Raw genomic sequence first — 22,596 nt, 5'->3', positions numbered from 1 at the left:
TTGTTTGAGATGTTTTTGTTATGAGAACTTGACATAATTGTTAAAGTTTGTCCATTAGGTCTGCTATGACAGTTTAAATTGTCTTTATGTCAAGTTGTCAGAACAAAAACATCTCCAACAATGTCAACTTTTCATCAAAAGTGACATAACTTAGCGAATGACACTTAACCACAGCTGTCATAAGTATTCATTGATGTTTATGACAGCTGTTATGTCATGGTTATGAATACCTATTCAAGTAAAGTGTTACCGAGTCGGTCAGAGAATCAGTCGACAGGAAGAAGTGACGAATCAGTTTTTAACCTTCACCTTTCTCCTTGGTGTTGTGGTCGTTCTTCCGTTTCTTGGGCACCGACTCCACCAGAGGAAGGATTTCAGCCGGAGTCCCTGAAGAAGAAGCAGTTAAATCACAGCTGCACGTTTACAACATTCTCATCATGGTTTTTTAGTGTGAATGCTGAAAGCATTAGAGAGTAAATGTTCCCTTTTCACTGGCGCAGAAGGAGAAACATGGAAAGACTAATCAATTTATCTGTCTATTCTTATTTATTCACTCACGTCCAATTCCACTTAAGCATCCATCCTCTGCTCCCTCTTCCCTTGTTTCATTCTTTCATCCTTTACCCCGGCTGTCCCTATTTCTTCCTTCTCACCTTCAGAATTAATGCTGTCATTAGTACTATTATGAGTTATGTTTGCTATATGTTTGCTATCACAACTGTTATCCCTACTACCCTTTATATCGTGTTTGTTATTGCGACCTACTGTATGTCACCGTCGTGATTCTTTCATTTCTTTCCTTATCTTTGCACTATTACCATCACCACACTACACTGCACTCGAACTGCACGCGCACATCTTCTGTATCTATTGCTGTAGTATGTCCGTTATGTTGTTTGTCTTGTGTTTCACAATAAAAAAAAAAAATAGAAGCAGTAACGGTGAGTCTCACTGTCCGCGATTTCATTTTTAAATGACGGGCAGCTGTTCAGTCGGTGATTTAAAACGATCGATTGGCGGTAGCGCCGCGGCGGCGACCAGTAGCTTCAGGTGCCGCTTCTCATTTCAAAAGACGGACAAGAGAGAGAGAGAGACCCGCTTCACCGCCGTACAAACTGTTGTTGTTGCGGTGGTGGACCAATCACACCGCACATTGAATCGAAGAACACTTGCAGCGATTGGCTGCGAGCAAAACCATAGAAAACAGTCTTTTTTTTCTTGATCTGGGTACAAAAAGTATCGATTGCAGGTATCGATTGACAGGGGCAGTTTCGATACGACTTGGTACTGGGTTGTTTCGGTCGGTACCTCTCAGGTACCCAGCACTAATCAGGAAGGACAACGATTTAGCGGTCAAAAATGGCCGGAATTCTCCTTTAACACGCTCATTATTATTGTTAAATTAAAAAAACTAATTTAACTGGTTCTAATAAATCTGTATTAAGTCATAATTTGTTTGTATTTCTCTGTCTATCGTTCAGATCCAGATGTTATTTTTTATTATTGATGCAATGAATGACATGTGAATGCTGCTGCTGTAACTACCATAATTTCCTGTGAAGGAATATTAAAGTATCTAACTAAGTAACTAACTAACTTCCGTCCCACCTGTCCTGACGATGGTGCCGTTGTCCATCAGAACCATCACGTCCGCTCCGTCCACGAACTCCGTCCGGTGCGTGCAGAGGATTCTGGTCTTCCCCTGGAGAAGTCCCATGATGCATTTCTGCATGAGGTGAGCGGCCACGTCGGCGTCGACGGCCGCCAGCGGGTCGTCGAGGAGATAGACGTCTTTGTCCTGCAGACACACGGAGCGTCACATGACACATCAGCTGATCACACACAGTTTATTATATGTTTATTTATAGATTATTGGATGTTCAATATTCTGTTTGTCAGGCCTGATGTTAAAGGAATAGTTCACCAAAAAATGAAATTCATGCTTATTCCTTAAAGTGTCTGTCTGTATCCAAACCAACTTCTTGTTTATCCTGCGGTGTCTCATTTTGTCCGTGAAGCTCACCGTCACCGTGACGACTCTGACTCACCATGTAAACGGCTCTGGCGAGGGCCACGCGAGCTTTCTGTCCTCCGCTCAGAGTCACTCCGTTCTCTCCCACCTCCGTCCTGTCGCCGTTCGGCAAAACCTAAAGAAACAGTTCAGAATAAATAAATCTGTTAAACATCTGTAACAACAATGGGCCCAGTTGTTCAAAAGTTTTGAAATCCCTTTTTTTGCTATCCAGGATCACGTAATCTGTTTTACTTTTATCCCAGTTGTTCAACGCAAAGTTGGATTGGATCAGTCTGATCCAGATCCAAACTTTTCAAGATTACCAAATCTGGATAATGATGCTCTAGATGTGACTGTGCATCAGACTGAAGGCTGATTGGTCTGTTAAAAACAGGCAGAACAGCAGCATGGGCTCACTCACTGGTGTTTATATGAAAACAGAGTGAATGTATTGTTTTCTGAGCTCTTTGCTGTTTCTTCAATGTCTTTTAAACAACCAGACTCCATCTGGTTGGGCTACATTAATGAAATTGTGAATATTTCCCCATGTGTTTCAAAATTCAAGCTTCAAATTTCATTAAATTCAGTTTGGGGAAGGTTTTTCATTTGTAGAATATTCAAAAGTTAACTAAAATTAGGTGCAAAATATAAATCAATAAATGTATAGCTACTGTATATCCTACATTATAAATATTGTTTATTTGACCAGTTTGAATTTTTTTTGGATCAAAGTTATCCAGATCCAACTAAAAAGTTTTGAACAACACAAAATGAGGGTTTGATCCAGACGAAAACCAAGACTGGATTACGTGATCTAATCTGATCTCAGAATCCGTTTTGGGTTTTGAAACAACCCATTTTCAAGATTTGATCCAATCCATTTTCCAAAATCCGATCAGATTACTGTTGAACAACTGGGCTCAGGTTTCACAGTAAAGAAGAAGGGATGACCAGAGAGTAGACAGTGTATTGATCGTACATTGAGGTCGTCAGACAGAGCGCAGGCCTCCACCACCGTCTGGTAAAACGCCGGGTCGTAGTTTTTGCCGAACAGGATGTTGGCTCGTACCGATGCATGCTGGATCCACGGCTCCTGAGCCGCCAGGCCGAAGCCCGAGTCCCTGTCGGCCACGTAGACCACCCCGCTCTGTCTGCAGAGAGAAAGAGATTCTTTACTGTCTGTCTGGAGTAAAAACAGAAATTTATCTTTAAAAACAGCTCAATGAAGCATTAAAACACTCACTAAGAAAACATTCAACAACAGAAAAAACTAAAACAGCTCAGGCTATGTTTTCTTATTATAGGGATAGTTCAACATTTAGTCAAATTGGCCCATCGCCATAATCCCTATAGTCATAGCAGTAGGTTCGTTACCTTTAATTGTCGGTGCAAGCTATTTTTAGAACGGCGGAGCAGAGCCGTGAGCTGCTCAGAGCTACACTACGAACGGAGGCTCATTATGGGATTTCTTGGTTTCCCTCATCATCAAACTCATCAAATACACAATCCAACAACTCCACAACGCTCTGGTGGACAAGTTGTGAGCTGCACATTCACCACGCTATGAGATAATAACACAACGTTACCACACAGAGTTGTTTTAGAGGGAAATTCATGTAAAACCGCTGATGCACGTTGCCTTCAGGGACAGTTTTTCATCAGCAGTCTCTGTATTTCCCTCTAAAACAACTCTGTGCATGGCAATAATTTTCCAAAATGTTGAACTAACCCTTTAAGGACAGTTATTGCAGATGGGATGAAGGATTTTTTGTAAATGTGAGACATCAACATCTGCGCATGTTGTAAAATACAGAATCACTTCTGATGCACTGATCCACTTTTTTTTTCCAACACACGTGACGTTACGATACGGATTCTGTCATATTTATATATTTATTGTTCTCATAACTGTTGTTGTTGTTTCAAAAGTGAAGCAGGAAGAGTAAATAATAAATAAAAACACATTAAATTAGTAATGTTAGATGTGATGATATTGATACTGAATCAGATCAGTCAGGTTTGTTCGTTGTGGTCGTTACCTGTTGAGTTCTCCCGTCAGAGCAGCGAGTAACGAGCTCTTCCCACAGCCGGCCTTCCCAACCACCACCACCAGGGAGCCCTGAACACACACACGAAATGAAATAATGATGTTTGTTTTATCATTGTGCATATATTTAAAGGGACAACCACTAAATAATAATAATATCAAAACTATAAAGACAAAACAATATATTTATTGAATATTAGGGCTGGGGCGATATGCTTTTCTCTCGATTCGATTCTTCTACGATTTTTTGGATGGCGATTCGATTCAAATTGCGATTCTACGATATTGCCGATTCTCTCTATGATTTTCAGTCTTTAGCATTTTTAACATTTATCTGCACACAAATACTGTAGGAGCCTATAAATGAACATACTCCATTATAAAGTGAACTTAAACCCTTTTCAAAACCTGGACTCTCTGTATGTAAAAAAGGCGAACAAATGCACATGGCACAATATAAAAAAAATAAAAAAAAATTGATTTAAAAAAATTAATTAATCGATTTTTGAAAAAAAAAATCGATTTAAAAATCATCAAAAAAGATATCGCGATATTTATGTGAATCAATTTTTTCTCCCACCCCTAGTGAATATGGAGCCATTAACAAGTGGTAACGTAGATTCATCCACATTAATATGAGACTCTTTTATAACCAAATACAAACTCCTTGTTGTCCCTTTAAAGTCATTAATTAATTAAATAATAATAAAACAGACAGAGGAAGTGAATCCAGATGTTTGTACCTTCCTGATGTGCAGGTCGAGGCCGTGCAGCTTCAGACTTCCTGCAGCTGCTCCGGTCTCCGTCTCCTCTGGTCTCTGCCAGGAGAACGAGCCCCGACTCAGCAGCACCGAGGTCTGGCCGTCCTCAGGACACACTGCAGGGGCACACTTATTATCAGTCTTATGAGGGCCCACATTATGCAAAATCCACTTCATACTGGTTTTGTAGCAGTTTTAAGTGTTTCCGTGGCCTTTCTATGACGCCTAAATCATCACCGATCGTCATATTTGCTCTGACACGAGTCCCAGTCAACGTTTAATCCACTTACAACGATTAGAGTTTGAATCTAGCAGAGAAGCTTTCTGTCATCTTCTCTGTTTCTGGTGTTGATGTGTGTAGCAGCGTTACAGCGCCACACACAGGCCTGGAGGATGAACTACAGCGTTTAGAGTCGTTTTCAGTGGATTTTGTGTTCACGCAGATATTTGTTGAAACGATGAATGTGAAGACCTTGGACTGATGGGATATCGCACCGCAGATTGATTTGCGGTAGGGATGCACATTTTGAATCCCCCCCCCCCCAACTGTTAAAGGTACATTGTGTAGGAATTCCTCCCATCTAGCGTTGTGGTTGTATATCGCAAGCAATTCAATCGTATTTTTCATGCTGCATTCACGTGAAATTGGGCAGACGGCAGACGGACGACAGCCGCTGCAGGTAACGGCATAAACAAACCTCTATGTAAACAAGTGGTCCGTCAGCACGAGGCAAAACAATACACGTGACAATATGTTGTCATGGTGATGAAGGCACGTGGAAGTCTGCACGTGTCGACACACCCCCGTGAATTGATGACATAAGGCAGGGGGTCTCAACTAGTCTCACTCTGGGCTCCACATTTTCCCATGGTCATTAAGTCACAACCCACTTTTATAGAATTCAAATAAATAATTTTTTTTTAAGTCTTTAAAAACTCATTTATCTCTTTATTGAGCAAAGTGCATTTCAGAGCACATGAATGAAACTGAGGAGTTACCATGACAACTGCATGTACGGAAGTGAATAAAAAAATATCAAACTGCACAAAATGGAGACCAACAAAACGATATATTTGACTTCTAATGCATCTCTGCATTCAGAGCATGTTCACTAAAGTGAATAAATATCAAGTTGCACAAAATAAAGACCCACAAAACAAAACCAGATTCACTGCATCAGGCCACATTAATAAGAAACTGATATCTTTGCATTCAGAGCAAATGGAGCAAATAATCAGAAAGTGAGGAGGAGCATTACAACTGCATGTGTTCACGTGTCTCGTGTGCCTTTCAAAATAAATTATTTTTCAAAATAAAATACATGTCCAACATCAGATGTGCATTAAATATTATTTACTTTTTTGACCAGCTGTCCACGACCCATCCAGAACGGGTCTAGACCCACTTTTGGGTCCAGTCCAGTTTTGGGGACCAGTTGAGAACCACTGACATAAGGAGCTAATTAAAAAAAATTAACCGACAGTATTAATCGGCCAAAGTTCTTGTTATCGGTTAAACGGTTAATCATGTGCATCCCTGGTTTGTTTTGATATGTGGTCGGACCACTAGTGAAATGGGTGAAAACCAGTTTAATATGGGACCTTTAAAATAAACACACACAGCAGCAGCAGCGGTGGCGTTGTGTTACCCACCGAGGGCGTAGTGCGCCTGCAGGTCCTGGTTGGTCAGTCTGAAGAAGCGCTGGATTCTCTCCAGCGACACCTTGGCCTCCAGGACGCCGTTCAGCACCCAGGGGAACGCGTTGAGAGGCACGATCAGCATCCCCACTAGAGCCAGCGTGGTGAACACCTGCAGGACAACGAGGACACACACACACACACCGTCACACACACCGTCACACACACACACACACACACACTAGCCACGTTTCCATCCAAAGTGATTTGAATTACTGGGAAATGTGCATTAAAAAAGAAATTTGAATCCTGTGTGTTTCCATCTACGGACTTTGCACCCCCCCCCCGACGGACTGACGGCGTGGATTTGAACACATTATCACAATTTAGCGCATATGTTTGTTATTAGGGCTGGGACGATATGCTTTTCTCCTGATTCCATTCTTCTACGATTTTTTGGATGGCGATTCGATTTAAACTGCGATTCTACGATATTGCCGATTCTCTCGATTTTTAGTCTTTAGCATTTTTAACATTTATCTGCACACAAACATTGTAGGAGTCTATAAATTAACATACTCCATTATAAAGTGAACTTAAACCCTTTTCAAAACCTGGACTCTCTGTATGTAAAAAAGGCGAACAAATGCACATTGCACAATATTTTAAAAAATTCAAAAAAAAAAAAAACATTTCAAAAAAAAAATTGATTTTTGAAAAATAAAAAAATCGATTTAAAAATCATCAAAAAACGTTTTGATTATTTATTCTTTTCTCTCATCCCCAGAAGTTTGATTTAACGGTGTGCAGTCTATGGCTCTAACTTATCTATGAAATAATATATTACGTGCACTGCAAAAAATCTTTCCAAGAATATTTGTCTTATTTCTTGTCCAAATGTCTCATTTCTAGTCAAAAATAATCTCTTTCCAATTAAAATAAGACTCATCACCTAAAAATTAACTTGTTTTTAGATCATTTTCACTTGTTTCAAACTAATTTTCACTTGAAATAAGTAGAAAAATCTGCCAGGGAAAGGAAGTTTTTTGTGCTTGTAATCAGAAAGAAAAACTTGCTCCACTGTCAGCCTCTATCGGCGAGCACCGACCTTGGCAGCGGTCAGCTGGTTTCCTAGCAACACGTAGGTGAGGAAGGTGAGGATGGAGATGAGGACGGGCAGCGCGGCCCAGGTGTAAACACACAGAGCGTCCAGGTACTTGATGTTCTTCAGGTGAGAAAGCTCCTGGCCACGACACTCTGACACCCGCAGGGAGAAGTGCTGCTCCCAGCCGTAGAACTTGATCACCCTGATGCCAAACAGGATCTCTGTCATCAGCTGAGAGAGAGGAGGAGAGATGTGATGTGTCTTTGAGCAGCTACTGTATAAAAATGCTTAACAGATTAAAAGGGTTAGTTCAACATTTTGTCAAATTGGCCCATTGCCATAATCCCTATAGTCATAGCAGTAGGTTTGTTACCTTTAATTGTCGGTGCAAGCTGTTTTTAGAACGACGGAGCAGAGCCGTGAGCTGCTCAGAGCTACGCTACGGAGGCTCATTATGGGATTTAATAACACAACGTTACCAGACAAAGTTGTTTTAGAGGGAAATTCATGCAAAACCACTGATGCACGTTGCCTTCAGGGACAGTTTTTCATCATCAGTCTCTGTATTTCCCTCTAAAACAACTCTGTCTGGTTACGTTGTGTTATTATCTCATAGCGTGGTGAATGTGCAGCTACTACTAATAATACTAATACTTAGAATAACATCTATATTTTAAAACATTTCTCTGACTCTTATGTATTTATTATTTGTAGCTTATTTGTTTATTGGTTGTTTTTTTAAATGACTTTTTTATTGGATATTTTAGCATCCTGATTAGCACAGCAGCAACTTTATATTTCATTTCATTTCATTTTAACTTTTAATTTAGTCGTGTTAATTGTCTTGACTGTTTTATTTTACTGTCTTATTGTTGTCTGTCTTTACACTTTCACTACAGAACAACTTGTATTTGTAATGTAATTTAATGTTTTAGAGGTTTAAAATATCAGATCAGAATATTTTGGTCTGTTTTGTTGCAGGAAAACATTAAAAACACAAGTATCCATTAAACTGGGCTGTTAAAGGCTGATAATATCAATATTTAATCATTAAAAATTCTAATAATGATCTCCAAGAGGTTTGTATAAGAAATAAAGATGTGTGAAATATGTTCAGTGTCGTCTTCGGAAGAAAAATTCAGCGCACAATTTGATTTCAAACAGTTAATTTTGTTCCAAATTAAAGAAATTAATCAATAAAAAATCTATATATTATTATGAAGAGTTCATTTGCAAATGCAGATAAGTGCCATTTTGAAAAAAAATGAGCTAATGCTTTTGAATTATTCTTTATATAGTGTTGTTTTCAATAAAGCTTTTTTTTTTAGTTACATCTGTTTTTGTACATCTCATCTCCTTGGTCAAAGCCACTCAACTTTGGTTTGACTGATATCACCTGGTGCAAATAATAATCAAAAATTTTCAAATATTAAAAAAAAAAAAAATTGAGTTACCTGCTTTTGCAAATGAATTCTATATTATATCAATATATTATTGCAGAATTGTCCTTTAAACGATCCCCAGCGTCTCACCTTGACGCGGCTGTCCTTGTGCCTCAGCATGTCCTTGTTGTTGCTAAGGATCCGGGCGGCGAGCAGCTTGTTGAGGGGCAGCAGCAGCAGCGCCACGGCCAGGCCGCCCAGGAAGGCCGCGCCCACCTGCAGGTAGAGCAGGCCGAGCGTGGCGGCGAAGCGCAGCGGGAGGCTCCACAGCTCGTGGAAGCTGGTGAAGAAGTTCCCCACGCGGTCCGAGTCGGTGCTCATCAGGTTCACCACCTCGCCCAGCGCCGCGCCCGCCAGGCCGCTGCCGCTCACACGCAGCGCTTTGCCGTAGACGGCCGACACCAGGGCGGCGCGCACCGACAGCGTCACCTTGGAAACCTGGAGGCAGGGATGTCAGGATTACTTGTTTTCACAATTAATCGCGGTATTAAAAATTAAAAGCCACAATTATTCAATCGTAAAGGTTCCTGCACTATAAAAACTCAAATATTTGTCTTATTTCTTATTTCTAGTTAAAACAAATCTCATTCTACCTAAAATAAGACTCATCACATAAAAAGCAGCTTGTTTTTAGACACTTTTTACTTCTTTCAAGCAGATTTTCACTTCAAATAAGTAGAAAAATCAGATAGTGGAGCAAGTTTTTATCCTTATTATAAGCTCAAAAAACTTTTCTACTTATTTCAAAATTAGTTTGAAACAAGTGAAAATTATCTAAAAACAAGTTAAGTTTTAGGTGATGAGTCTTATTTTAAGTGGAAAGACAAGAATAAAAATTTACGAGAATAAATTCATAATATTACAAGAAAAAAGTCGTAAATTTTGATACTTATGACCTGGAACAATCTGCAAAACCATCTGAAACTTACCACACTTTTATCATTAGGACAATTTAAATCCATAACTGCATCTTATTTTACCTCCAACTGCTCCTGTTTTTAACTGGACTTCTCTGTTTTCAATTTATCTTTGTCACTTTACTTTTTGGTATTTCGGATTTAGGATATGCTTGTATGCTCCAAGCATTTTGTGTTATGTCTTGTCTTTAAATGTTTTGTGTTTTGTCTCGGCTATATTGCAAATGAGGTTACTAATATATTTCCGAAATTTCACAAAATGCTCCACGGCCTCATTTTAACAACTCTCCTCCTCTAAAACAACAGGTGACTTTAATTCTCGAAGTCTGTGAAAAAAAAACATTCTCACTGTGGCCCTAATACTCCGTCGTAAAACATTCATAGTGTTGTAAAATTATTTAATATAATAATTAGGGTTGCAAAGGGGCGTAAAATTTCCAGTAAATTTCCAGAAACTTTCCATGGGAAGTTAAGCTCGGGAATTTTGGAAATATTCCAAATTGGAAACTTTCCATGGTAATTATGGGAATTTATGGGAATTATTGGAATTTATGGGAAATTGGGGGTAATTTAAACAAACTGTATCATATCTAAACATAAATGTAAATATTTTGTTTTGTCATAAACAGACATCCATGCAAAATAATACAATTAAAAAACAGGACATTTCTACAGATTTATTTGTGAGTAGAACTTTATCAAGTTTTAATTCTTGTTGCTTACATTTTTGACCGTTGGAATAAGATAGTATAGATATTCAAGTGTACTTGCATTAAATCTGGTTGTTTTAGCCAAGATTATGCTACAATATATTTTCCCCAACTATATTTAAGTTCCCTGTTAAGGACCATCCTTCAATTTTGTAAATTTCTGATTTATTCCCGTTAATTCCCATTTATTCCTGTTAAAGCAGATAACAGCGGCACGGCCGTTTCGGCTAATGCTGTGTTCAAGGCAGGCTTTTGAAACCGTAAGTTACAGCTTCAAGTCACAACTACGACTTGGTAGCGTTCCAGGTAACCCGTAGCTCGTGTTTTTACCGTCCTGTTGTCTGTGAAAGTTCCCTATAACGGCCACTCGTAACTTCCGACCCGTGAACTCGTACCAGATCGAACTGGTATGACTTCACAGGAAGGAAAAACACAAAGTACGAGTTTCCTTGAACGCACCATGAGTTAGCAGCCCCCGCCCTTGTCAGGCATCAATTGGTCCTCGTGCTACGTCACCACATTCACGCGCATCCCTTGGCTGCACACACAGCCCTTCATGCCGTTCTCTCCCCTCATTGGATAACACTTGTATCCCACAAGGAAAATTTTCTCCTCGGGTTACAGCAGAGCAGAGTGACGGAGAGACTCGTGTTTAGGCTGAAATACTTCATGTAAGTGATTGCTGACGGAAAATAGGACTATTTAGGACTTATATTAACAAAAACATTCCACTGATATCTGCTTTAATTCCCATATATTTACGTTAATTCCCATGGAAAGTTTCCAACTTTGAAAATTCCCAGAATTTTGCAACCCTAATAATAATCGTGATTATTTCTCTGACTATAATCGTCTCTAATCGTCTCTAATCTTGCTGTCCGTACCTGGAAGTTGAAGACGTTCTGCAGGACGGAGGAGAGGAAGGTGGCGGCGAACAGCCCGGCAGCGCACCAGGCGCCGGTGGCGACGGCGGCGCCCTCGTCCTCCATGAAGGTCACCAAGGCGCCGAGCAGCAGCGGCCCGGCGAAGCTCAGCGCCACCACCGCGGCCTTCAGCGCCCCCAGCAGGAAGTAGCGCCGCCCGAAGGCCGCGAGCAGCGCCCGCCGCAGCGCCACGTCACCGTCCAGCTGCAGCGGCTCCTCCGCGTAGCGCTGGCTCCAGCTGCCGTTCACCAGGTTGCCCCCGGCGACCGGCCGCGGCCACGCGTCCGGGCCCGCCGCCGATTCCCCCCGGCGACACGACTCCCAGCACTGGTGGAAGTGCCGACACACCTGGGGATAATATGAAAATGTCATGAGACGATTATTGGGGCCAAAATAAGTAAAGGGTTAATGTATCGTTGGTCGGTTGTTATGGAGAAATAAAACCCGACAGGAAGAATTTCTCCATAACAACCGACCAACTATACATTATTTTTTATTGTCGCGGAATTTTTCGTTCTGCCGCTGGAGAAACTCCTCGTTGTCCCTTTAAAAAAAATTAAGACAACACCCCCACACACACACTCTCACAATTTTTTTTTTTTCTTTTTCCTGTCTTTTACATGTATTTGTGTTTTTGGTTTTTATTATATTATGTAGTATTATTTTCTGTTGTATGTTGTGTTCGTGACAGCGGAAGGCTGTAAATTAGTGTTATTTTTCTGATGAGCTTGTCTTGCTGTCAATGTAAATCAAAAATTAAAGGACAATTCCAGGCGAATTCAACTCGGGGGTGTATTTTCATATCATTTTAGGTCTAAAAGAATGAATCTGAAGATGTTCAGTTTAATGTCTCCTGTTTTGCGGTAGCTGCGTCTGTCCGCGCATCACCACGGCAGCAATGAATGGGAGTGGATGTAAGTTCTGCTGTTTAGGCTGTTTACATCCCTCAAAGCCACAGACAGCGTCAGATGGAGACTCAAACATGCAGCCAGAAGTTTATTTACTTCAAGCAAGCCGACATGTTTGTAAAACTAGATCTAATTCAAAGTCTCCTGGAGTCTCGCGCGAGACCCAAGTTGACGCTCGGTGTGTTCAGGTGCAGTGGGAGCTACCGCTTGTGTCATAAACACAGGAATATCAACTCTTTACTTGCTTCAAGTCTACATTTTTTTCCACAGACAGCGTCAGGTGGCGACTCAAAGATGCGTCGAGAAGTTTTTTTTACTTGAAGCAAATCAAGAGTTGATATTCCTGTGTTTATGACACAAACGGTAGCTTTTCCCACTGCACCTGAACACACCGCGCACGGCAACTGGGTCTCGCGCCAGACTCCGGGAGACTTTGAATTAGATCTAGTTTTACAAACATGTCGGCTTGTTGAAGTAAATAAACTTCTGGCTGCATGTTTGAGTCTCCATCTGACGCTGTCTGTGGCTTTGAGGGCTGTAAACAGCCTAAACAGCAGAACTTACATCCACTCCCATTCATTGCTGCCGTGGCGACGCGGGGACAGACACAACTACCGCAAAACAGGAGACATTAAACTGAAAACCTTCAGATTCATTCTTTTAGACCTAAAATGATATGAAAATACACCCCAGAGTTGAATTCGCCTGGAATTGTCCTTTAAAAAGAAAGTAAAAAAAAAAAAAAAAATTACCCCCAATTTCAAGTTAATTCCAATAAATTCCCAATAATTCCCATAAATTCCCATAAATTCCCCAAATTCCCAAGGAAAGTTTCCAATTTGGAATATTTCCAAAATTCCCCAGCTTAACTTCCCATGGAAAGTTTCTAGAAATTTACCGGACATTTTCCGCCCCTTTGCAACCCTAATTGTGTAGGGACTACAGATGGAAATTAGCTGGGAGTTAAATCTGGTGCAACCATCTTTTCATTTTCTCCTTTAAATGATTAGTGTAATTGCACATTGTCCCTTATTAAAGCAGAAGTAAGCGATCCGGTCGTTTTGGCTAATGCTGCGTTCCAGGCAGGCTTTTGAAACCGTAAATTACAGCTTCAAGTCACAACTTACGACTTTGTAGCGTTCCAGGCAACCCACTCGTGTTTTTCCGACCTGTTTTACCTGTGAAAGTCACTATAACGGCCACTCGTAACTTCTGACCCGTGAACTCGTACCAGATCGAACTGGTACCACTTCACAGGTCGGAAAAACACGAGTTACGAGTTGCCTTGAACGCACCATAACAGTCCTCGTCCCTGCGTCGCCACATTCAGGCGCATCCCTTGGCTGCACACACAGAGAGGACTGCCCCTTTATGCCGTTCTCTCTCCTCATTGGATAAAGGTTGTAGGATACAAGGAAAGTTTTCTCCTGGGCTCAGAGCAGAGCAGAGTGACTGACAGACCCGTGTTTCAGACCAAACACTCTATGTAAGTGATTGCTGTCAGAAGATAGAACTATTTAAGACTTATATTAACACAAAAATATCACTTACTTCTGCTTTAAGCTAATAAACTAAACTAAACCAGTAATGGTGACGTCGTCCCTACGCACCACGCTAGTCCGTAGTTTCCGTGGGAGGTGGTAGACGTCGGCCGGCCGCTCCAGTCGTCCTCGTCGTCCTTGTCTGAGCAGCGGCGTCAACCACAGGTAGAAGAGTCTGGACACGCAGCCGCTCGAGTCCTCGGCCACCATCTCGCCCGTGTCCGCCTCGCCGGCAGCGGCGCTCTGGGGGAGCAGCGGCGGTCCGTCCCCTAGGGGGGAGAAAAAATAGATTCACATAAATATCACAATATCCTTTTTGACGATTTTTTTTTTTATGAATTTTTTTTTTGTTGTTGTTGTTGAATTTTTTGAAATATTGTGCAATGTGCATTTCGTGAGCTTATTATTATACGGTTCTATCTCCGTTTTGGGTAGTTCCGAGATATTAAGCATCAAAGTTCCAACTCAGCTTGTGTTTTGGTTGATAGAACCTTTTTATTTTATGAATAACTAATTAAAAAATGTTGAAAATTTAAAAATAACACCACACAGGCATTAACAGACCACTAATGGATGATATTAGGCAAAAAACTCAATTTTGAAAAAAATGCAATGGAGCAAGTTTTTCTTCCTTATTACAAGCACAAAAACCTTTTCTACTTATTTCAAGTGAAAATTTCTGAAAATGATCTAAAAACAAGTTCATTATTTTAGGTGATGAGTCTTATTTTAAGTGGAAAGAGATTAGTCTTGACTAGAAATGAGACATTTTGACAAGAAATAAGACAAATAACTTAAACAACTTAAACAACAATGTCAACATCAACGTCAAAAGCTTCTTTTTAGACACTTTTTACTTCTTTCAAGCAGATTTCCACTTCAAATAAGTAGAAAAATCTGATAGTGGAGCAAGTTTTTCTTTCTTATTACAAGCACAAAAAACTTTTCTACTTATTTCAAGTGAAAATGTCTTTGAAACAAGTGAAAATGATCTAAAAACAAATTATTTTTTTAGGTGATGAGTCTTATTTTAAGTGGAAAGAGATTAGTTTTGACTAGAAATGAGACATTTGGACAAGAAATAAGACAAATATTCTTGGAAAGATTTTGAGTTTTTGCAGTGTAGTAGAGCTGCAACTAACTAACTGTTTTTCTGACCAAAGCATGTTACTAACATTACTTTTAGACATCAAGGTACCATGTCAAGAAGCAGAAATGAGCAGAATATGTCGCCTATCGAATTGCCATCCAAAAAAATCGTAGAAGAATTGAATCGGGAGAAAAGCGTATCGTCCCAGCTAGGGATGGGTACCTTTCGCATTTGAATCAATACGGTATCGATACTCGGTACCTGGGAACCGATACCGGTACCAATCGGTTCCTGTTTTCGGTACTTTTTGTGTGTGTGGTAATTTAAAAAAAATAAAATCAAAATGTCTAAAATTTGAATATTTACCTCCTAACAACATCACAACTCCTCAGCCTTTAAGAGTATTTTATGTTTTAGGGATGGGCAATGATTTTCATATAATGGAATAGTCATTCAATGAAAAAAAAAAATGTTTATGAGACTGTCGTCTTGTCTGAAAAAATGTCCGTTTTTACTGTGGGAAAATGAGAAACATGGAGAGACTCCTACAGCCATCAGAAAGCTCTGTGTCAAATAAAAAAAACAACTGAAACTGCAACATGTGGACTTCATGTTTTGACGAGAGGAGTGGGGGAGACTTCATCCTCGTTTAGATGTTTAGATGCTCTCATTACGTGACGAGGACTTGAATGGCGCCGCTGTGATGAGAAGCGGGACTCGGGACTCGGGACCGGACCGCTTCGGTACGGATTGTTACAACAGTCCGTTCTTCACGTTAAATGACGGGCGGCTGTTTTTCAGGTAGTGATTTAAAACGACGGGCTGGCGCTACCGCTTCTCTGTCTCTCATTTAGAGAGAGAGAGAGAGAAGGGGGGCGGGTGTGAGTGTGCGGTGCTCATGCAGACTGCTCTCTCTCTCGCTGACGCACGACGAAGGTGCGTTCAGGTACCGAAATGTGGTACCGATTGACTTTATGTGAATCGATACTCGGTACTTTGGTGGGAATTCGGTCGGTACCGAAAAAGTACAGAATTTCGGTTCCCAGCCCTACCGTCGTCGGCGTTGATGTACAAGCCGTAGCCGCCGCCGTCGTCGTCGGTGACGCAGGGGAACAGGAAGGCCAGGAGGTAGAGCAGCAGCGCCGACGCCCGGACGGCGGCGAGGACGAGCCGGGTCAGCTTCAGCGGCTCCGTCGGGGTCAGATACCCGTCGTCACCGTCGTCGTGGCAGAAGGTCACCAGGGTGAGGACGAGGTTGGGCGCCGACAGGACGACGGGGACTAGCAGCGGCGCGGGGCCTCGGGTCGTCCTGTAGGCGGCGCTCCGCTGCAGCGCGGCCACGGCGCCCAGGTGGACCAGCCAGGCCACGGCGCCGCAGCCGTCGGCCAGGACCAACAGGTACACGTCCGGCTGCCGCAGCAACACCACCAGCACCGAGTCCACCAAGAAGAGCAGCGCCGAGAGCAGCGCCGCCGCCGAGCGCAGCGTCCAACCACAGGGACGAGGCGACTGCAGCAGGACGGAGCTGAGGACACGAAGACAGAGCGTCAATAACAACAACAACGTGGTGTTTACATGTTTATCTAGAGAAGGTTTGAATTTGCAGGAATTTAATTCTTTCAACAACAGATTATATTGATTTACAGCAGCACCCAGTAAAACTTTTAAAGGGACAACCAGGAGTTTCTCCATCGAAAGAACAAAAAATTCCGCGACAATAAAAAAGTCTCATATTAAAGCAGAAGTAAGTGATATATTTGTGTTAATCTAAGTCTTAAATAGTTGTATCTTCCGACAGCAATCACTTCTATAGAGTGTTTGGTCTGAAACACGGGTCTGTCAGTCCCTCTGCTCTGCTCTGAGTCGAGGAGAAAACTTTTATCGTATCCTACAACCTTTATCCAATGAGGAGAGAGAACGGCATAAAGGGGCAGTCCTCTCTGTGTGTGCAGCCAAGGGATGCGCCTGAATGTGGCGACGTAGGGATGAGGACTGTTATGGTGCGTTCAAGGCAACTCGGAACTCGTATTTTTCCGACCTGTGAAGTGGTACCAGGTCGATCTGGTACGAGTTCACGGGTCGGAAGTTACGAGTGGCCGTTATAGTGACTTTCACCGGTAAAACAGGTCGGAGAAACACGAGTGGGTTGCCTGGAACGCTACAAAGTCGTAAGTTGTGACTTGAAGCTGTAATTTATGATTTCAAAAGCCTGCCTGGAACGCAGCATTAGCCAAAACGACCGGATCGCTTACTTCTGCTTTAATGTGGATGAATCTACGTTACCACTTGTTAATGGCTCCATTTTAGATAAACATATTGTTTTGTCTCTATGGTTATTTTTAGGGCTGACCTCCAAAAGTCGACTATTCGACGATTCGATTCCGAGAGGTCTGATTCGACTATGAACCTCGTAGTCGAATCTAACCAAGACCGTACCATTCTGACTATATGGGGGTGCCCACGGCTGCTGAGCATAAATTGTTAGATAGAATGTCTTTTTTCCGTTATAAAAAGACTATTTTGATACAAAACCTGCCTACTTTCTGTTAATAAAGAGTTCAAAATGATGTGTGCGTTTAAACGGTAGTCTTAGCTTCTTACTAAGTATTAATAAATCACCCACTGCAGTTGCACAATCCAGTGTTAATTTCGTCAGACGAGACGAGACGAAAAATATTCGTCAACAATGTTTTTTTTCATGACGAAAACGAGACGAAGACGAGACGAAATCAATGCCCTTAAACACTGACTGTGACGAAATTTACACGCATTTTTTGTTGACGAAAAAAGACGAGACGAAATCTACTTAATCAAATAAAAACTTAATAAAATGTCTCTTTCTTTTTTCGTCACAGACTTTTAAATTAGGCTACAATCCAAAAAGTGCCTTCACTGGATGCATGTCATGTTTTTCTCCTCCTGCGCTGCTGCCAGGTGTGTGTGTGTGCCTGAGTGAGGAACGCACACACACACACCGGTGCTCTGCTCTCTGTGGTAAGTGCGGCGAGTAGGCTACAAACTGGCTGGGGGGGCGGAGGGGCGCATGGCCATTGCAGGGGGGGTGCGGGCGCTGTAAACCGGCAGCGGAATCGCTGCTCCGCTCGCTGTGTTTTATTTTGAAAATTAACCGGATTCTCTCGCTGTTTCTTTGTGCGACTTCCTGCCCGGCTTGACAGCATCGCTGGCGTCTCGCGGCCGCGGCGCTGCTGCTGTGAACCAGTAGTTGGGTTTCCATCCAAGTCGTATCGAATTTAAAAGCGGATTTTGTAAAAATGCGCAAAAAGCAAAGCGAATTTATGCCCGTTTCCATTCATTAGTGTTTTGCGATTAGGAGGAGTGCACCGTGAGATTACGTCATAAGAGAGCGTGACTGTATCCAACAGTTGACACTCAGCTGACACTCAACATTATGGACAATTTACGTACTTTCAGGACTATAGACGCACCTGTATAAGCCGCACCAGCTACATTTTAAAAGAAAATACTGTACATATTATATAGGCCGCACTTGAAGACGCAGGTTTTCATGTTGTAACATGAGATATTTACACAGAAAGACAGTCGGGAACTGTCCAAGTCCGCTCGCTTTTCCGCTGTTTTGGTTACGCTCCTCTCCTCCATGTGCATCTGTTTACATACGAAGCCGGTGAAAAATCAATAAATGTAGCGGTGGATAACGTTACATAACGATGTTACGGCGTGTGTTTGTGTAGTCTTAACCGTCATAAACAAAAGATTATGGGTTACGGAGCGCGTTTGTGTCGCGGGGTGCAGAGACGAGAGCTGGGACACCGCGTTGTTCTCCATTTGTTTGAACGTGGCTGGGTGAAGTCCAGCAGCTTCACCCACAAACTCTGCCTCGATTCGCATAATCTGTTTCCATCACAAAAACTCGCATTTCCTTTATTCGATACGCTGACAAATCCACCCCCTCCAAGCGTGTAAACTTTTATGCGCATTTACTGCCTTTATTCGAATTTCTGGCGTTTCCATTCAAGTATTTATGCGCATTTTCACAAAATGCGCATAAGAAAAGGTGGATGGAAACCCAACTACTGATACGGCTCTGGTGTGAACGACACAATCGTTAACATCAAAGGGCTCTGCTTCTCGGCGCCTCGCGCTGCGGCTGGTGTCCCTGGCGTAGACGCGTCTCCGCGCTGGTCGGTCGCTTCTGCGCTGTGTGTGTTCATCTCTATTTAGATACTAACAAATAGCCTACATAAACGCACACACAAGCTGGAAAGTTGGCTCATCTGACAGCTGTCAATAATGACATAAATCTTGTGAGATGAGTGAGAAAAAGACTAAAATGAATCTATTGGTTTGAGTAGATTAGTTGTGATTAACATTACTGTCAATCTGCTTTCAAAGACTAAAAAAAGACTATTGACTAAAACTATACTAAAATACTTTGGATTTTCTTTGACTAAAACTAGACTAAGATGCCAAGACTTTTCGTCGACTAAAATGTGACTAAACAAAAAAGAATACAAGCTGACTAGATATGACTCAAACTTATAAGGGCATTTGACACAAGACTAAGACTAAAACTAAATTGAAAAATAGCAAACAAAATTAACACTGGCACAATCAAATGAGTGGAGGTTTTTTGTTTTTTTTCAAATGAGCGAAAAAAAAAAAAAAGGTTCGACGATCAGTCGACTACAGCAAAATCTGACGAATCAGATTCGACTATGAAAATCCTTAGTCGAAAACAGCCATAGTTATTTTGTTATTATTAGCGGTGGTGGAAATGCTGGGCGAGCCGACCAGCGTTTCTTTACTTTCGGTTTCATTTATGTGATCGTCTTCCAACCTCTGACTTTAATTCTTGATGAATGAAAACATGAGTCTGTCTTGCGCCGGTCGAAGAATTTCACGGTGCGGAGGCTCATAAATGTAGTGAGAAAACACTTTGCTTTTCCAAAACTCCTCGTTGTCCCTTTAAATAATTTTACAACTCTATGAATGTTTTATCTTCCTGCTGCTGCTGCTCTCACCGGGCCACGCTGAGGTAGCAGGCGCTGAAGACGGCCATCCCAGCGTGGGGCAGCGCTCCGAGCACCAGCTGGTTGAAACACGGGCTGAGCAGTCCGTCCCGCCACAGAGGGAACGGCTCGTCACGCTCCGTGTGACACAGGCCGGAGATCAGCTCCGCCGGGCCGAACGCAGCCATCGCCACGGTTACTCAACAGCTGCCGTCGGAGAAAACATCTGGAGAGAAACAACAAGATGCATTATCATCTGTGAAGGATGAGAGGGATTTCACAGAGAGATAAAAGAGACTTCGGTTCATGTTTAACCAGTAAAACCAGATCTCCCTGAGGTGCCTGTTGCCTCGCAGCCTGAAACTGGTGAGTTTAAAGGGATAGTTCACCCAAAATTGAAATTCATTCCCTCATTATCTCCTCCTCCCCCTCATGTGGACTAAGGGCTGGGAGAAGTTTCAGAGTCCTCCGTGGCTTCTCTGAGTTACAGGGGGTCTCGGCGTAGCAGTGCATGTCCATATAACGGTTGCAAATGGATACCAACTGTCTTTGTAACAAAAAGACACACCAAAAAACATCCAAATACCTCCATGCTGCTCGTATGTAATGTCCGTCTTGTATTGACGCCCCGACATGAGAAATTGTCCCAAAAAAAATTAAATAAGTCTATATTTCAAGCTTGTTTTGTAGCAGAAGCTCCTCTTCCTGGTTCGTCAAATTTGGACGAAGAGAAGCTTCGAGAAGCTTCCGCTACAAACGAGCCGGATGTTTTTTGGTGTGTCTTTTTGTTACAAAGACAGTTGGTATCCATTAGCAACCGTTATATGGACATGCACTGCTATGCCGAGACCCCCTGTAACTCAGAGAAGCCACGGAGGACTCTGAAACTTCTCCCAGCCCTTAGTCCACATGAGGGCGAGTACATAATAGGGCTGTCAGTTTTTAGAAAAATTAGGTTCGAACGAATATTGAATGACCCGTAATTCGTTCGGATATATTCGAATATTACCCCACGAATATTCGAATGTCGAATAAAAAGTGACAGCCCTAGTACATAATGAGTGAAATTTGAGTGAAAAGAGGAAGGAAGAAGAAGTAAGGACGGAGGGAAGGAAGGAAGGAAGGAAGGAAGGACAAATGGAAAGAAGGGAGGAAAGAAGGAAGGGAAAAAGGAAGGAAAGAAAGATGGAAGGACAGAACAGATTGGGTCAAAAAGGAAGGAAGGAAGGAAGGAAGGAAGGAAGGAAGTGATTGAGGGAGGGGAAAATGATTGTGGAAAGAAGGAAGGGAAAAGGGAAGGACAGAAAGATGGAGGGTCAATTGGATCAAAAGAGGAAGGAAGAAGAAGTAAGGATGAAGGGAAGGAAGGAAGGAAGGAAGGAAGGAAGGAAGGAAGAAAGGAAGGAAGGAAGGAAGGAAGGGGAAAAGGGTTGTGTAAAGAAGGAAGGAAGGAGGAAGGAAGGAAGGAGGAAGGGAACAAATTGGGTCAATTTGTTCCAGAAAGACAACAGGAGGGTTAAAGTAGCCCAGCTTTAATAAATCAGTTTGACCCGTGTTAAATCAATTCAATTCAATTCAAAAAACTTTATTGTCTGTCGCTGATGTTTCCATTCAAACTGACTTTATCAGAGTTTCCGGTCTCACCTGCTTCACTCCTCTGTTATAAAAACCTCAGGTGAGTCCATGGAGCCACAGCAGCAGGAGGAGGTCTGACTCTGTACAAACAACAACAACAACAACAACACAACATGTCATTCAGTCAGGGTTAAACTCACAGTTTCACTTCACAGCACATTTAACATTTAACCACAGACAGACAGACAGACAGAACAAACACAGAGACAGACGGTGACGGTTTTCTTTCTGACTGAACACACATGTAAACAAACGAGGCTAGGCTAACCAACTAGCTCAGCTAACGAAAACATCAACGTTTCCCGCTCGTTTTAAGCGGCTCAGACAAAATATCACGTAAATAATTCACTAACGACACAAACCGGTGCGAAATGAATCAATACAACTCAATATACATGTGAATAAACTGGATTAAATGATAGATAAACAACCTTAAAGCCACCATCACCACCGGCTTCTTCCAACTGGATGACAGCTGCAGCTCCTCCGGCCATTTCTGATGACGTAGCAGGCAGCCAGAGAGGTTTTCAAAATAAAAGCCGCTGCAGCGTTTCCTCCAAAATGATTTTATTTGCAAAAAATGTATGAACAATAATTATTTAAAATAGGCTACATGGCTGGACAAGACAAGATCCTGAGAAGAAACTTAACTCAAACACCAATAATGTTTAAATAAAAATAAAGTTTCACTGTTATTGACATGAATTAATGCCAAAAGTGTAAATTGATCATCTTCAGTTTGTTTATCTTGAAAATCATTTAAATATAGTGTAAAAAAAAAAAAATACTGTAGATTAAAATATGATTTATAAAGTCTGCACCTTTCTATATTTTGATTTGCTGATATTTGCATGTGATTTCTTTTTCTTTGGGC

The 22,596-nt window shown here is 41.8% G+C and overlaps 1 protein-coding gene across 1 annotated transcript in view; it reads right to left on the bottom strand.

The window, feature by feature from the left end:
* abcc10 (ATP-binding cassette, sub-family C (CFTR/MRP), member 10) overlaps window positions 1–22,210 on the bottom strand; it is a 44,021-nt gene extending 21,811 nt beyond the window's left edge. Inside the window, exons 1-15 of the mRNA XM_085788114.1 lie at window positions 22,154–22,210; window positions 21,732–21,796; window positions 20,100–20,313; window positions 16,149–16,621; window positions 14,076–14,275; window positions 11,519–11,905; window positions 9,098–9,445; window positions 7,569–7,796; window positions 6,476–6,632; window positions 4,805–4,938; window positions 4,054–4,133; window positions 2,994–3,165; window positions 2,049–2,147; window positions 1,609–1,798; window positions 310–387 (exon numbers count right to left, since the gene is read on the bottom strand). Coding sequence (XP_085644240.1) covers window positions 310–387; window positions 1,609–1,798; window positions 2,049–2,147; window positions 2,994–3,165; window positions 4,054–4,133; window positions 4,805–4,938; window positions 6,476–6,632; window positions 7,569–7,796; window positions 9,098–9,445; window positions 11,519–11,905; window positions 14,076–14,275; window positions 16,149–16,621; window positions 20,100–20,275 — 2,722 coding nt within the window. The 5' untranslated portion in view covers window positions 20,276–20,313; window positions 21,732–21,796; window positions 22,154–22,210. The remainder of the gene's footprint in view (window positions 1–309; window positions 388–1,608; window positions 1,799–2,048; window positions 2,148–2,993; window positions 3,166–4,053; window positions 4,134–4,804; window positions 4,939–6,475; window positions 6,633–7,568; window positions 7,797–9,097; window positions 9,446–11,518; window positions 11,906–14,075; window positions 14,276–16,148; window positions 16,622–20,099; window positions 20,314–21,731; window positions 21,797–22,153) is intronic.
* Window positions 22,211–22,596: the final 386 nt, after the last annotated feature.

This window comes from Trachurus japonicus, chromosome 1 (genome assembly GCF_045865225.1).
Source record: "Trachurus japonicus isolate A0001 chromosome 1, Traja_1.0".
In the NCBI taxonomy this organism is placed as follows: Eukaryota; Metazoa; Chordata; class Actinopteri; order Carangiformes; family Carangidae; genus Trachurus; species Trachurus japonicus.
Note: the sequence above shows the minus strand (reverse complement) of the source record. Positions and strands in the feature narration are given on the sequence as shown.